This window comes from Oncorhynchus kisutch, linkage group LG7 (genome assembly GCF_002021735.2).
Source record: "Oncorhynchus kisutch isolate 150728-3 linkage group LG7, Okis_V2, whole genome shotgun sequence".
NCBI lineage: Eukaryota > Metazoa > Chordata > Actinopteri > Salmoniformes > Salmonidae > Oncorhynchus > Oncorhynchus kisutch.
This window is the reverse complement of record NC_034180.2, coordinates 38331606-38348483: the sequence shown is the minus strand read 5'-3', so window position 1 is coordinate 38348483 and position 16878 is coordinate 38331606. Positions and strand designations below refer to the sequence as shown.

General features: G+C 45.5%; 1 protein-coding gene across 3 annotated transcripts in view; it reads right to left on the bottom strand.

Moving 5' to 3' along the window:
- The window catches only part of LOC109893777 (T-lymphoma invasion and metastasis-inducing protein 2), a 106760-nt gene that overhangs the window by 70195 nt on the left and 19687 nt on the right, over positions 1-16878 (bottom strand). For all 3 annotated transcript variants that reach the window (XR_004210649.1, XM_031829066.1, XM_031829065.1), the window contains exons 2-4: positions 7399-7512; positions 5830-6993; positions 696-1173 (exon numbers count right to left, since the gene is read on the bottom strand). Coding sequence is in view for 2 of the 3 variants with exons in the window: in XM_031829066.1 (XP_031684926.1) it covers positions 696-1173; positions 5830-6987 (1636 nt within the window). In the remaining variant the exon portion in view is untranslated. The remainder of the gene's footprint in view (positions 1-695; positions 1174-5829; positions 6994-7398; positions 7513-16878) is intronic.

Sequence of the window (16878 nt, the reverse complement as noted above, 5' to 3'; positions counted from 1 at the left end):
GGAGGAAGAGGTTAGTCATGAGAGTGAGGAAGAACACAGCTCAGAGGAATGTCCTCATAATCTGTCATTTATTTGTCTCTGCTGTTCTTCAGTCATTTACAGTAAAGTGGAAGGCTGAAGGACACACACACACTCACGCTCCTGGCCTGAGGTTGATCTATTTAGCTGGTAAATGCAGCAGTAAAATTCCCTGTAAGCTTTTAGGATAGCAAAGGATCAGTGTACGATAAATGCAATGCACAGGCTAAGTAAAGGAGATGGACTCTGCAAACAACACACTGTAGTCTTCCAGAAAAACCATGTGAACAGCTGCTGCTGCCTCTCTTAAGTGATACGTCTGGTTTTACTTCAACTTTAAATGTGATTTAAAGTTAGAAACAGACATTCCCCTCTGTCGCCCAGCGTAAACTACATTTCAGTTTATGTATTCAGCAAACAATGTAGTGGTTATATCTACTGAACCTGAGGATGTAATGCCTCCAACGCTAAAGATCAAGTTACACTTTGACCTTTAGTTGCCCTATAAACCTCCTCACACCTTTAACTCGCCTTTCAATGTGAACAAACCTATTAAGCATCAAGCTCAACTTCATTTCAGTGAGGTATTGAAGGTCCAATTCAATGTGTATATTGACTGGACCTTAGATTGCAATGTCACAAACCGTCTTTCTCTCTGACCACCCACCCCTACTCACCTTTCAGGGTGACCCAATACTGTTTCCACTTCCTGCGTGTGACCAGCTCCAGCTTCCTGTCCTTGTGCAGGGTGAGGAGGGGTTTGAAGGAGAGCCAGCCAGCCCTGCGTACCACCCCCTGCTCCTTTTCAAAGAGCATGTCCAGCTGCTCCAGAGAGCCGCCTGCAGACTCACTGCTGCTCTCCCCCCCTTCTGTCCCCGTAGACGGGTCTCTCCTCTCACCTCCTCCCCCTGCTCCTCCACTACTGCCCTGCCCCATCCCTGTCTCCAGCTCCTGCATGAAGTTCTCATAGATGTTCTGGTGGAGGGCGTCGCTGCTGTGGTGAAGGGCCCCTGCAGACTGGGCCCGGGAGGCCCCAACATTGCCAGGTCCGCCAGGGTACCACAGGCTGGATACCTGGGAGGGAGAGCTGGTGGCAGCTGTCAGGCCGTCCACTCCACTGTCAAAGGCCTCACTGCTGTCCTTATACCTAGGCTCCTGGAAGGGCACAGAGATGAGAATAAGGTGAGGAGAGGGATGAAGTGAGAGTATGAGGAGAGCATAGGGAGAGAGGGTGGGGTGATGAGTGTGAGAGGAGACTGTAGAGAGAGAGGGTGGGGGGAGACTGGAGTGAGAGTAGAGATGGGGGGTGAGACTGTGGTGAAGTAGGGAGAGAGGGTGGGTGGGGTGAGAGTAGGGAGAGAGGGTGGGTGGGGTGATGGGAGAGTGTGAGGAGAGCGTAGGGAGAGAGGGTGGGGGGAGACTGTGGAGTGAGAGTAGGGATGGGGGGGTGAGACTGTGGTGAAGTAGGGAGAGAGGGTGGGGGGGGAGTAGGGAGAGAGGGTAGGGGAAGACTTTGCGGTGAGGGTAGGATGAAGTGCGACTGAAGTTCTTGAGTCTGCGAGGACACCGTGGCTTCTTGATCTCAGTAGAAGCACTACTTCATGTGATTGCGCTCTTTCAGGGGTAATGACATCCCACCTGTACTCCACTAGATTGCAACATCGATTCTCCCCTGGCAACTTGGTTGGGTAAACTTCAAACACAGTGTTCCAATGCCTTTCCAAAGCAACCCTTCCTCAGTCTCTTGCCGAGTCTACCCCCCTCCTCTCACTGTCTGCCAACCTCTCCTTTCCTTCCATGTCCATCAACCTCTCCCTTCCTTCCCTGTCCGTCAAACTCTCCCTTCCTTCCCTGTATGTCAGTCTTCCAAATCCTCCCTCAGTACCTCTCCCTTACTCTCCATCTACCCTTTTTCCCCTTAGTATCCCATAGTCTTTGCTTTCCTTCCCAATCCCCTTCTCCCGCCGTCTCCCCCAGCTGTTTCTCATTAGAACGTGGGCTGGGCCTGAGTGTCTGGCTTGGAGGGCGCAGCGAGAGCCCTGAAGCCCAGGTGGAGGGCAACGAGAGCTGGAATTAGTCCTGATTTGGGTCGACTCATTGAAAAGAGGCTGAGTGGCCAGACTTTGTGATACATGGTGAAATATGGTTCATTGAGCCAATTGGAAGCTGGCGGTGATTAGGTGGCCAAGGTGGAACTAGACCCAGCGGAGAACTCCAAACAGGGGCAGAACCAGGCCAGTGTGGACCCCTGAATCAGCTCTGTCCGAGGCACCACAGAGTCACCAGAGTGCAGAGAGACCCAATGAATGTGTCAGCATGAAGCTATGACAACTCTGAATGTCTATACAGAGCTCAGTTGGAAACATCACGCTCCAACATTTGCCCATGAAGAAGTTTGAGTCAGAACACTGAAAGAGACCATTTATCTAAACAAATGTCACTCTGCTCATTAGTATTCTGTTCTGAAGCCTGGGATTGCCCAATGCCTACAGATACAAACATTTGATGTGTGTTCGAGTTGAACGGAGAATAGGGATGGGATTGCTACTGATTGGGGTGTTTCTCATGGACCTTTGAAGCTTTGCTGGGAACCTGAACAACTTCAATCACAGTCCCTCAAAAGCCCCTGTCCTTCTCATTGAAAAGGTCAAGCTCAATACTGCATGGACGTTGTATCCTAGGTCGCTCCCCAAACCTAACACATTGCAAGAGATTATCAGGGTTTAAGATAGTGTTGTGTCTTTGGCATCATTAAACTGAAGACTTATTTGTAGCTTATCAAATCAATTCTCTGTAATTATTATTACGTGATCAACTAGGATGTTGGGACACCAAGGAAAATATTCAGATTACAAAGTTATACATTTCCTAATATAATTGTCAGATATTTTAATAGTCTTCGCATTCATTAATTATTCTTTACCTCATGTTAGTCTCATTCCAAACGTCGTAAATGGTTGGTTATCTGCACGAACCCAGTCTTCACTATGAGTCATCCATACATCAATTGTCTTAAATCATTTATTTACTAACTAAATAAGCACAGAAATGCACAAACAAACAGTAGATCTAGTTACAAGGAAATGATAGTGGATGTGCCCTAGTGGGCTAAACCGGCATCGCGGCTTGGTGGTAAAGGGGAAGTGGGGGTCGACTAAGATAAGACACTACAAAGTTGATAATTATAATTGAAATGCTTATCCTTTACACATGAACGCTCACTCATTCGGGAACAATTGCAATCAATACATATATTTACGCTCAGTGTGTCGCCTTGATCTCTGTTGGAAAGTTTGTTTTTGTTGGAGAGTTTGTCCGCCCTCTCTCTCTCTCTCTCTCTCTCTCTGCCGTGGTTAGAATAGATAGTTCAGAGTAACATTCAGCAATGTTGTTATAGAGTATATGTTTCGGTGGTTGTCGGTCTTCGCGTTCAATGATACCGAATTCCTAGCTGCAAACTAGTAATTAGTATCAAAGATTTGTTCTTATTCTGTCGGTTAGATAGTCTAAGAGTTTAACCGCGTGGTATGGTTAAGAATTCAGCAAGAGAAATGCATGGTCTCTACTCAAACCGTCATGATAAATTCCCAAGGTGGGGGTTATATTCGGGAGAGCAGAAAGGGGCTGTCCCACGACGCCAGATCAATGTCTGTGCTCATGAGGCGGGCCTCTGATTTAGTTAAACTCCAAAGGGAATTAGAGTTTCCTTCATTAAACAGTCTAAAATCACATTACATCATTTCACAAATAGTTGAATCTTTACTCATTCATCCCATACAACAATTAGATGCAAGTCCCACAACTGAGACTCTTGTATAAACAGGGTTATGGTAATATGGCTGTATTGTCTCTCGTGAGTTTCACAAAATTGTACCAAACGGACCAGTTCGTAGCTGGCTACTTCACCAACCTTTTATACATTCTCCAGAACATGAATATTGTTCAGTTCTCAAGTTCTGTGAGGTGGAAGGAGTTCCCTTGTTCTCTCTATGAAAACTCACTCTCTCTCTATACTGTCTGGCCATGAGGAAGAATCTCCTCCAGGAATTTATGACCTGCCTAACAGCAGCCTGGGTGTGGGGGAGAGAGAGAGAGAGGGGGATGGTGCTCGCTGTACCCAAAAAGGGCAACGTCATGACAATAAGAACTCATTTAGAGGGCAAGCTCTGGCCCCAAGAGAAGTTAACCCTCTTGTGCCAACGCCGGTTACACCCAGATATTTTACTTAGACCCTAATGCCCTAATGAACGAGTACCTATCCATAGAGTACACACTAGTGGATTGGGTCTCTGGAGAGGAGGACAGAGTGTTGAGTAGAAACCCAGAGCAGCGCCACCAAATCATAATCACCATGACGACCACATCATTAAGAGTGGGGTGGGGTTTCGAAATCTTCAGCTGGGAATTAGTTTCAGTAACAGAGATTTCATAGGCTTACAGCAATTATCTTGGAATGGTTTGAAAAGCATTTTAAAGTTTACAAGAGAATTAGGGCATAATGTATGATTTAAAGCCTCAAAGTCACGGAGGGCCACGTTTCAAGCCGTTTTTAAGTTAATTTGGGAATATCTAACACACATTTTTAGGAATTAACTACTTAGCATTTGTTACATTTATGGGGCTTAAATGCTCTAAATAAACTATTACAGACCCATAACACACAAACACACTCTATCCAATGATTTGCATACAAGTCCTGGTTCTTCTAATACTGTACAAAACAGTCTGGTGTCATTTTACAGGTCTGGTTCTACTGCAACACAATACATCATACAGACCTGCTGTCTACTGGTAGATAACATCCATTTTCAACCACTCACACAATATCTCAATGAAATGCACAGACGAGCTTATGCACTAGAGAGAAAAAAAAAACACTGTTTCAATCTCCACTGTGTAACAACAATCATCTAGACCCAAACTGGAGGATATCGTCTGATCATAACAATGCACTCATCAGCAAATTATATACAATGGAGCTATGCTTCCAACACAGGGCATTCTACATATTCCATTCATTGACATGATTTTTCTAAAAACACTAAACTGACATGACCTCTTGTACCCACCCAGACGTAGTCATGGAATCTGCAAACCCCTTGTCTTTTCATCCTTCCTCCCCTTCCCTCGGTTTCATGCCTTATTCTCCGGTAGATGACTGCCTCTCTAGTCCCTACACAATGCACCATCCGCTTCCCAAATTTCATTCCGCGATACCCTGTAGTTCCCTGTACTCAGACAGCTGGTATTGTGGTACTCGGGATCGGGGACAACGTTGTGTTCCTGGTGAGACCACAATGACCAGTAACAGTCCCCCAGCCAAGTACCTGTCAGAGAGTTGCTTCCTCTGCTGCCTCCCCTCCCTCACTAACATGGTTGGAACACTAGTCTGTGCCAAGCACTGGGAGACTCCAGAGTCATCATATTCTCCTGTGGAGCCAAGGAACTGCAGACAATCACATCTCAAAACAGGGAAATTCCTAAGGAGATTAGAGACACCTGCAGTACCTCTATTAAAGATTGACGACTAGAAATATGCTATGGCCACAGACCTAACTGCAAACACGCTGTAGGCCTACTGGTTGTACATACCAAGCCATGAAGATAGGGTGTGTACAGATCTATGACCTGTGAAGTACAACATCCGTTTAGAACCTGAGCGGAAGCATTTCCTTGCCACTTGCTCGCTTTGCTCATTGTTTAGTACTTTGTGACAAATGTTTCTGTAACAAAATATAACAAAATTCATAGATTGTAGATCAAGGTCCCAGTGCTCAAACACAGACAGCCCCAGATGACAGCCCCACTCACCTGTGTCTTCCTCTTCTTCCTGCTGAGACTTCCAGTCCAGTCGCTGAGGCGTCTCATGCGGCTCCTAACGGAGCCAGTGCCCTTCTTCAGGGTGGAGACCTCTCCATTAGGCTGGGCCTTACGGCAGGGCAGGGTGTAGGATGAGTACTGCAGGGCCTCAGGACACTGCTCCTCAGCAGGCATGTCCAGGGCCGAAACAAAGGAGGCCTGGTGCTGGATGTGATGGGAGTGAAGAGGGGATTCCCTGTACTGGGCCGACAGGTCCTTAGCTGTGGGGAAGGTGGCAGCCATACTGGGGTCCCTGTAGAGATCTGAGATGGACACAGGAGGAGACTGCTGGCCAAAGGAATCCAACTGGTCAGACCTCCGGTTTCCCATAGACCTATTGGAGGAACAGGACTGGTCCTGGTCGCAGAGCTCCACGCTAGGCCCCCAGGGCGAGTCGTACCAAGAGCCCTCTGAGCTCAGCGAGCTGCCCTTGCTAGTCCTGGCGGTGGAGGTTGAGGCTGGCTGCGGAGCACCATGGTGGGCCTCAGGCCTGCTGCTGCCAGGCAGACTAGAGGTGGACTCCAGGGTGGGGGAGAACTTGAGCAGCTGCACTGGCCCAGATGCCTCATCTAGCAGCAGACCACTATTAGTGTTGGTGAACTCCACCCTCAGACTACCATCCTTCTTGATGACCACCCTGGGACTGCTCTGCTCCTCAAGCCCCTCATCTCCCTCTCCTCGCATCCTCTCTGGGGTCCTGTGTCCGTTCAGAGCATAGTCGTTCAGATCCCCTGATGCTCTACTGTACAGGCTTCCCCTGCCCTCATATGGGCAGCATCTATTCTCAGCTGGGAGGTGTGAGCGGCCTCTTGGTGGGGAGCCATGCCAGAGATGGCAGTTTGGACTGCCCTTCACCCCCTTGGTGACGTAGTCATAGTGTCTGGAGATGTACGGCTCTCCTCTCCTCTGCAGGGGGGAGAGGCAGCCTCGACCAACAACCCTGGCCTTGTACCCTGAGCCCCCCGGCCCACCTTTCCACCATGTATGGGGGGATAGAACCTCTTCTTTGTTTGAGCGGAACTTTAGTGAGTAGGGCTTTTGTTTCCCTGGGAAGATTAAGCTGGTGCCCTTTGACCCCTGAATGCTGTACTGGCTCTCAGAGTTTCCCATTGCGATCTGGAAGATAAAAGAGACTCAGGATGAAAAAGTCTAACATCCTTTTCTTCTCATTCCACTCCTTTTCCAGGAAAGGTACCAAGGCGGCGGTATCACCAGTGTGACCAACAAGCTTTAAGGCTTCATGGCTGTTATGTGTGATGAAAATGAATCAAAGAACGTGGTTTGAGGCATGTAGTGGCTTGGTTTGACATTGGGTTGTCAACTGTAATATGTTACTGAAGGCAGCTATGGCGCACTGGCTGCTATGGCGCATTTAATTTCATAAATCGGCATAGTTGGCAATACTACATTAGCGTTAGCCTAACATTTTCCACTCCCTGCACCACTTAAACGTGCTGACACTTGCCTACAATCACTACCACTTATAAAAGCACTGTTAATAATCGCTGATAGGAGACTCACCTGTGTGTTCTAAAGTCTCAGTCTCGTCTCAGAGTTCCTTCAGTGGGCATGGTGGTCCTGGATTCCTCTGCTCTCAGGCGACCCTCTCTCCTCCTGCTGCACAGCCAGGACCATCTGAGGGACACACAAAGTGGTTGGGTTAGGTAGCGATTGGGTTATCACTATGGAAACACAGCTCTGTTAACTGCCTGTGATGTTTGATAACAGGTGTTGCAATTAGGGCTGAGTCATAATCTGGTGTTCAGTAGAGCTTTGGTATTTTAGTGGTTAAGAAGAGGACACCCAGCCAATGATCAGAGGACTACTTTCCATTAGGGTTTCTGAGGAACAGATTCACTTTGCAAAATCCACAATGTCTGTTTACAAGAGGAACCCCACCACATGGCTACTGTAGCTCATACGAAGAGAGGACATTCTTGGTATACTAAAATTGAATTACAACTACAAGCTTTCCCTGTCAAAGGCATATACAGTACAGAAATACAGTGCTTCCATGTGTTAGGCTCAAACCTGCACCAGGTTTCCATCACAGGGATCCTGAAGGAGTCAGCCCAGGTCGGTCTCTGCTGTGCCACTCTGTCTCCATGACTACTGTAGAAACTCACTCCTCTCCTCTGACTCAAAATCCCTTTTATAGTCCTCTCCAACCTAAACATTACTCACATTTTTCCTACTCTGCAGAACTCACTGACGTCTTCTTTGATCGGTTGGGAGAGTTTTTGAAAGCCTGGTACAGTTTGCCCTGCTGTTTATTTTTAAACATGGAAATTCCAGCCTTTTCTTTGCTTCCCACTGGCAAATTTGTCCAGAGGCAGATTCCAAATAACAGAAACTGCTGGAGAGCGTTCTTACTGTAGCTGTGGGCTCAGCGGAAGAAGGAGCACGACCCTTGCAGTATAAACCTTCCATATGCATGTAGCTCACGCTCCAGGAAAGCATTCACATGATACCCATCCTCTACTGGTGCAGCAGCAGCACACATACAGCATGTGAGAGGCCAGGCCATAGTGTAAATACCCTGGGGATTAACTGATCTGTGGCATTACTGCTGTTTACCTCTCCTTCGTACTGCTCCTTGACTTTTAAGACCTTCGAGAATGACTAGATGTTCTGTACTGCAGCATATAGGCTGAGGGTAATAAGGAATCCACAGCTCCGGCTTGAGAGTAAAGGAGATCTGTAGCATAAGTGTGAGGTCACAGTCACACAAAGTTGTTTTGTTTGGTACCTGTGACCTTCCCAATGTGGTTAGAGGGACAAACAGCACCATGTTAAAAGGATATGAAGCCTTGGTTGTGAGAATGTATTCTATCAAGCTTCTACGAAATGGGTCAGGCACAAGGCAAACAGTTTAGCCAAGTTTGTTTTTAGTCCTGACCTGTTACAAACTGCTGCTAGCCTTCACCAGCTATAGCTGTTCCCACATCTTGTAGAACTACTACACACTACTACACTATAAAATTAAAGCATCTATTCTCTATAGATAAAGATGTTGGATCTTCATTTGATCATTCTTTTGTTGATGAGAATTTGCAAACTTGTAGTGTATTGAAGGATTAAAAAGGCTTCTAAAGTTTTTAATTTCAACAAACACATTTCAGATTTGATTACCCCTAACGTAAAATGTATCAATCCCAACAAAAAAATATCCATTAATTATAATCCAGAAATCTTAACAGAAAGTGTTTAGAGTTGCCAAGTCAAAGACCTCTAGTTCTGACAGATACAGTTAGAAGGGCTGCCAAGTCAAAGACCTCTAGTTCTGACAGATACAGTTAGAGGGGCTGCCAAGTCAAAGACCTCTAGTTCTGACAGATACAGTTAGAGGGGCTGCCAAGTCAAAGACCTCTAGTTCTGACAGATACAGTTAGAAGGGCTGCCAAGTCAAAGACCTCTAGCTCTGACAGATACAGTTAGAAGGGCTGCCAAGTCAAAGACCTCTAGTTCTGACAGATACAGTTAGAGGGGCTGCCAAGTCAAAGACCTCTAGTTCTGACAGATACAGTTAGAGGGGCTGCCAAGTCAAAGACCTCTAGTTCTGACAGATACAGTTAGAAGGGCTGCCAAGTCAAAGACCTCTAGTTCTGACAGATACAGTTAGAAGGGCTGCCAAGTCAAAGACCTCTAGTTCTGACAGATACAGTTAGAAGGGCTGCCAAGTCAAAGACCTCTAGCTCTGACAGATACAGTTAGAAGGGCTGCCAAGTCAAAGACCTCCATCTCTGACAGATACAGTTAGAAGGGCTGCCAAGTCAAAGACCTCTAGCTCTGACAGATACAGTTAGAAGGGCTGCCAAGTCAAAGACCTCTAGTTCTGACAGATACAGTTAGAAGGGCTGCCAAGTCAAAGACCTCTAGTTCTGACAGATACAGTTAGAAGGGCTGCCAAGTCAAAGACCTCTAGTTCTGACAGATACAGTTAGAAGGGCTGCCAAGTCAAAGACCTCTAGCTCTGACAGATACAGTTAGAAGGGCTGCCAAGTCAAAGACCTCCATCTCTGACAGATACAGTTAGAGGGGCTGCCAAGTCAAAGACCTCTAGTTCTGACAGATACAGTTAGAAGGGCTGCCAAGTCAAAGACCTCTAGTTCTGACAGATACAGTTAGAAGGGCTGCCAAGTCAAAGACCTATAGTTCTGACAGATACAGTTAGAGGGGCTGCCAAGATTAAGAGCCAACAGAGGTCATGAGTGCCTGGTCGACTGCAGTTGGCCCCTCCACCAGGCTAATAGTCCTTGGCCTGTCCTCGGCCAGGTTTACCATCCATCTGCCGTAGTCTCCGCATCAAATCAAATCTAATGTATTTATAAAGCCCTTCTCCTTACATCAGCTGATATCTCAAAGTGCTGTACAGAAACCCAGCCTAAAACCCCAAACTGCAAGCAATGCAGATGTAGAAGCACGGTGGCGTGCTTCTACATCCCATTGGGAGGGGGTAGATGCCCTAGAAAGGCATCTACCCCCTCCCAACCTTCTGACTCTCTGATTAGCTTTGACAATGATTAGCTCCTCGAAGCTAAAGAGTTTGAAGCAGGGAAATTGCTCCCTATCGTTCAAAATGAATAAGTAGAAACCAAACAAAGCTCTTTAGGAGAAAATGGAGAAAATCATCTGGTGTGCTCCAGGAGTCACAATGCCTGCTTCCAGTTCCTTTCACTGCTAGTTCTGACACAGAGCCAACTTCTGACTGAGCTTTTCAAACTTGCAGCCTTCCTTTGCCTGAATAAAAGCAAAGGCACAAGCACACTCACATTCTCGTAGACGTCAGCCTTGTGCTGTGGGCTGAACCGGAGCGTTATAACAGTTTTGGGGTAGGGGACCACGTCTTCCTTGACAACAACACTGGACCCTGCCTGCAGCCCTGTGCCTCTCAATAGCCTCTACGCTATAGGCCATCTGTTCTGGAGCAAAGAGAGCTTGCCGTCCCCTATTCTCCGCTAGCACCCTGTGACCTGGTATTCCCCTGCTAATGCCCCTGGATGACTCCTACATCTTCTCTCTGTTTAGTCTGACATCGTGTCTCAGGGATGGAGCCTTGGCCATGTCAGTGAGGACACATTTCCACAGGGTATAAACACTGGGGGGTGTAATAGTGGGGTGTCTATATCATGAGCAAACTGCATGTCCTTGTGACACACACACACACAGCATATTAGACAGTACACACTTCACACAGGGTTGCATATTGAGCCATGTTGAGGCTATCTGTGAAAAACACTTGTCCTTGAAGGTAAACTTGAGGATCAAAGCCTCAAACCCCTTGATACAGCAGTGTGAAACTTGGGGCTGGGTTGGGCCATCCCTGGAGGATGTATCCCCAGCCTCAGCACTACAATTTCATGCTAGTGCACTTTTTTACCCGGTAAACTACAGAACCCTGGAGATCAGGAACCACTAGCTGTGCATTTCTGGGCTAGCCATAAGTGGACACTGAACCTTGTAGTAAAAGAAAAACCACACCATGAAATTAAGAATTCGTCTGCATAGCCCTTTCAGATCAATTAAAAACACAGAAAGACATCTTGGTTTTGGCTTTAATCTGACATTAAGTAAACTAGAACAATAAACAGGTAAAAGTATTGTCTCATTAATCATTTAGAAGGTTTCAGGTCTCAAACTTCATTGTTCCCTCAGACCCATAACGTCATCTAGTAGTATCATTCATTATCCAGTTCTCCCTGATGTTACCTTCCTTCTGTCAAATCAGTACCCAGAGGACTCCTCCCTTATCACTTATCACCTTCCTGTGGCACAGAGCCTCATCAGCCTAATACCTAGCTGACTCTTAAAGGAGCAGTACGGTATAATCTAGCCACAGCTGCTAGAAGCAGTAGAACACTGTCTGGGAGTGAGACCCACTTTCATAAGACAAGTTCCCACGGACTGACAACAACAGGAGGTAAACAAAAGTCAATAGACTGTTGTTGTAAGACCGAGAGATGATTTTGCCTGAGCTCTGTCATATGGTCTGGATATTACAGAGGATCCTGTGGTCATTCAGTTATGAGGTGGCAGGGTAGCCTAGTGGTTAGAGCGTTGGACTAGTAACCGAAAGGTTGCAAGTTCGAATCCCCGAGCTGACAAGGTACAAATCTGTCATTCTGCCCCTGAACAGGCAGTTAACCCACTGTTCCTAGGCTGTCATTGAAAATAAGAATTTGTTCTTAACTGACTTGCCTAGTAAAATAAAGGTAAAAAAAAAATAAAATAAAAAAATATGAGGAAATAACAGGCCATGGATCATAGAGTATATTACAGTATGGTAGATTATACTGTAGTGCCAAAGCCACTTATCATCAAACTGCATGTTAGTGTTCTTTGGCATTTTTCATTATAAAGGCCTTCAACGGGCTCTGAACCAAGAATGACATGGCGCCCTATGAGTGATTTACAGAGATATGCGTTAGCCATTTCAGAATCAGACAAATGCCAACAGAGTCAAAACATTTCTTAATAACATCCTAAACAATGGAGCACTGATTATACTAAATGTACTGTTGCCAATTTTACCAAAGGATCTAAATAATGGACTATAAGACAGACACCACATTGAATGTAAAGAATCCATCGTAGTAAACCGCTGCAATAATCAGTCCATCGGACTCTGCTGTGACTGAATATAATGCTAACAGTGAAACATACAGTGAGCTGACAGCGAGATCCCTTGTGGGAGATAAGGGTCACCTTTTCACAAAATCAATCTGGCTGGGTTCTAGGCTACCATACAGAGCTAGTTAAACACTACAGCAGGGAACATGCCTGTGATTACTGCTAGAACCAACATCCCTAAACAATAGATGCAAAGTTCAAGTCCGCTTGTACACAAAGAAAGCACCAAACACACAGACTTGTCTAAACCTGAACAACTGGATAGAAGACAACCATAGTAAAGGTTTTTCTGCGTTGTCTTAAATCCTGGAAACAGAGGAAACAAAGGGAAGGATGAAATAGAGAGACAAAAACCTCCCTTACCTCTGTCCAAAGCTTTCATCTAAAAGCTCTTTGAAGAGCAAGCAAGGAGAATCCAGAGCCCTCTGATCTTAAAGTGGATTCAACCAAGTTAGCCTGCCAGTCTTAAAGTGACACAGTCACGCACACACTGACTGACTCACACACTGACTGACTCACACACTGACTGAGGCACGAGGAAACTCCCTCTCCCTCAACCCGGCTTCTAGGCACAGCGAATTATAATCCTCCAGGGTAACACGGGGCAACGGAGAGTGGTGAGGAGAGGAAAAAGTGAAAGTGCTCAATCCAGCCTCACTCACTCTCCAGGTGGAAGTTAGGACCAGATATGTTTTATGTAGTATAGGAACGACTATACCCTCAGTGTGGTTTCTGCTGCTTTTCCATTGGACAGACAGATGTTTATTTCATTTGCTTTGGCAATGTAAACACATGCTTCCCATGCCAATAAAGACCCTTAAATTTTAATTGATAGAGTGAGAGAGTAAAGTAGAGAGAGAAAGCTAGAACGACTAAGGGCTGGATTAAGAGAGAAACAAGAGAGCCAGATCTGTATCCATTTTAAAAAGCTAATTAAGGTGAATGAGAAAAGACACAGAGACACAAGTCCACATGCATTCCCTGGAATGAAGGTCTCTGAAACGCAGACCAAATGTTATGCATTCCCTGGAATGAAGGTCTCTGAAACGCAGACCAAATGTTATGCATTCCCTGGAATGAAGGTCTCTGAAACGCAGACCAAATGTTATGCATTCCCTGGAATGAAGGTCTCTGAAACGCAGACCAAATGTTATGCATTCCCTGGAATGAAGGTCTCTGAAACGCAGACCAAATGTTATGCATTCCCTGGAATGAAGGTCTCTGAAACGCAGACCAAATGTTATGCATTCCCAGCGGGTCCAAATTGTGACCACCCTTCTAAAAACACACATGCTCCTTTACTAGTGGTTACACAGAACCTTCATTCAAACTGGCCCATTGACAAAGCCACAGCACAGCAGGGCCAGTTGCTGGTCTGAAGTAAGCCAGACAATTCCAAAAGGTGGTTCTTTTCCCCTCCAGGCTTTTGTGAGTCAGTCCTTTATTTTCCAAGTCCTAATTTAGAGTGAAAATCTGGTGCTCAAAACAAATTCATTGCTTCGATTAAACTGAACAGGATATGTCAACAAATTGATTTGCAGGTAATTAAACTAAACATGTTAATGTTTGTCACGAACATTATAAAAGACTGAACCATCTTAAGGGCAGGCAGGTAGCCTAGTGGTTAGGGCATTGGGCCAGTAACCGAAAGGTTGCTAGATTGATTCCCCGAGCTGACAAGGTAAAAGTTCAAATCTGTCGTTCTGCCCCTGAACAAGGCAGTTAACACACTGTTCCTAGGCCATCAAAGAAAATAAGAATTGGTTCTTAACGGACTAGCCTAGTTAAATAAAAAAATACAAATATTGGGCTGAAAGAAAAACTACAACAGCACGTTATAGACTCACACAAAGGGTCACACTTAGAAGCCAAACTATACGGTTGCTTATAAAATGGAAAATAATATATACATTTTTCTTTCAGATCACATACACCCACTGTGCCTGTAATTGCTAGCGCCTATGTGGTTATTCCATGACCCAACAGAGGGGGCTGGTTTCATGGTCCTCCCTGCTCTCCGACCACAGTCAACCTCCAAACCATTTACCTGAGACAAATCCAAATGAATATGAGCGGATTAGTTAAAAGCTTAAAAACAACATAATAATTCAAAGCAATATCCACTACTCATACTTGTGGTTGGCCCATTATCCATGCAGTGCTTAAAGAGTGGATGTAAAAGAATAGGCTGTTCTTGGCCGGCTGCATGGGCAAATGAAGTCAAGTTCACAATGTTGGCAACAATAAGAACGACATTCAGAGGGTCCAAAGCAACATTGTCAGAAGCATAATGGCCTCCGTGGCCGCGGCCTAGTCTGGGAAATATCAAAAGCTCTATCTATATAGAGATATATATGCTTCTCTGCCTCTGAAAGTGTGTGTTGGTTAAGCTTTTCACACACACACACACACACACACACACATACATACATACATACATACATACATACATACATACATACATACATTACATACATTACATACATTACATACATTACATACATTACATACATTACATACATTACATACATACAGAGAGAGAGAAGAGAACAGTGGCAGAATACCTGAGCACTGTGACTATTGAGAAAGGCCACCATAGCCTGTCTTTTCTTGGGAGCCAGGTCTGCCTATGTGCACACTGCCCACAAAATGAGGTGGAAACTGAGCTGCACATCCTAACCTCCTGCCAAATGTATGACCAGTCACAACACACATTCAGAAGCATGACGAAAAGGGAGAGAGCGAAAGATGAGAGGTGTTATACATATTCATACAGAACAGGTGTTGGATAATTCAATGGAGCACAATGAATGGACTGACCCTAATTAAGCTAATTTAACAGGCGGACTGAGCTCTGAGGGGCCAGGATCCAATCAGGGGATAATCTCTCTCTCTCTGCCAGGAGTCTCATGTAACATACATCTACATGGCATTTGGACTGACTCCTACTCAGCACCCTGACATATAAAGTCCTTGAAAGAGCAGAGGCACATTGTAGTACATAATGATAGTAATGGATTACATTTATATGGCGCTCTTCACTAATAGGTCTAAAAGCCCTTCACATGGGAAAGTATGAGGGCGGTATAGGGTTCAGAGAGAGTGCAGTGGGGTTGAGGTTTGGTGGGTTTACACACACCTCCCTGATGATACAACCTATGATACCCCTCAACCCCTCATAGCCTCTACCATTCAGTCACCTCCCTCAGTAAGAGAACACAGAGGCACCCCAAGGCCAACCTTTACCACTCCCACACTATTGATAGCCATCCTCAGATAGTCAATTTCCCCCTCCACACCTCCTCTCCTCCCATACCGCTCTGTTTACCATAGTAAAACCAACACGTGACCATAAAGACGCTGCTCCCTTCCACTCCCATCTTGCCCCCTAGACTGAGACTTTACAAGGCACTACTGTGGTCTCCTTGTCCAAACTGATTCACTGAACCATCTTTCTTTCACCAATTCAGATATCCCAGGAGATATGACATAGTAAAAAGGGAGACACTTAATTTAGGGGATTGTGTAATGGCAGTTAATGAAAATGTGTATGAAAGGAATATTGTCTAATCCTCCCTCCATTAATCTGCTTGACACTGAACCCCATGGGACACACCCAAAGATAGTAGAGAGCGAGAGCGAGAGCGAGAGGAAAGGGAAAAGGGGGAGAGAGAAGTTAACTCATCATGCTAATGTAATAACCCAGTGTCTCCAACACTTTGACAGATGCATTCTGGTAGCTGGGTGCTGTTTTTAACTTGATGCTATTGATTATCCAGCTCATAGGGGAATAGAGTAGCAACACCCAGCAGGACTGTAATATTCACAACAAACTCTGTGGAGGAGAATTACAGCATTTTGAGAGAGGGATGGAGGTAGGGAGGGAAGAGATGGACAGAGAGTGGTGGAATCCAGACACAACAGGATGTCAGTGATTCAGGGTCAAATGTTAGAGGTCAGAGGGGTGTACTACAAAGCAGCATCAATGAGTCAGCCAGCTAACTTGCCCAGATATTCTGAAAACACAATGAACCAGAAAATCCGTAGTTATTTTGGTTGTTTATCAAATTTAGCTGGCTAAAAGGCGTCAGCATGGAAGTCTCTACTCTATAAAGCCAAATCCACACAAAAATGTTGAGACTAAATCTCTCTAACGTGGAAAAAGCTAAAAACCCAGAGAATTCTATGCTATGATCAAACGGAATTACATTGTCCCTCTCTCTTTAATGCCATACTGTGAACTCGATTTCTCCCGTTGGCAGTCTGGCAGTTCTCCTCAGTTCTACCAAAGTGGAGGCTGTCAGGCAGTACCACCAGATCGACAGCCAGATCAAACACCTTTGTCAAGTTCTCCGTAAGAACCAGCCCCAG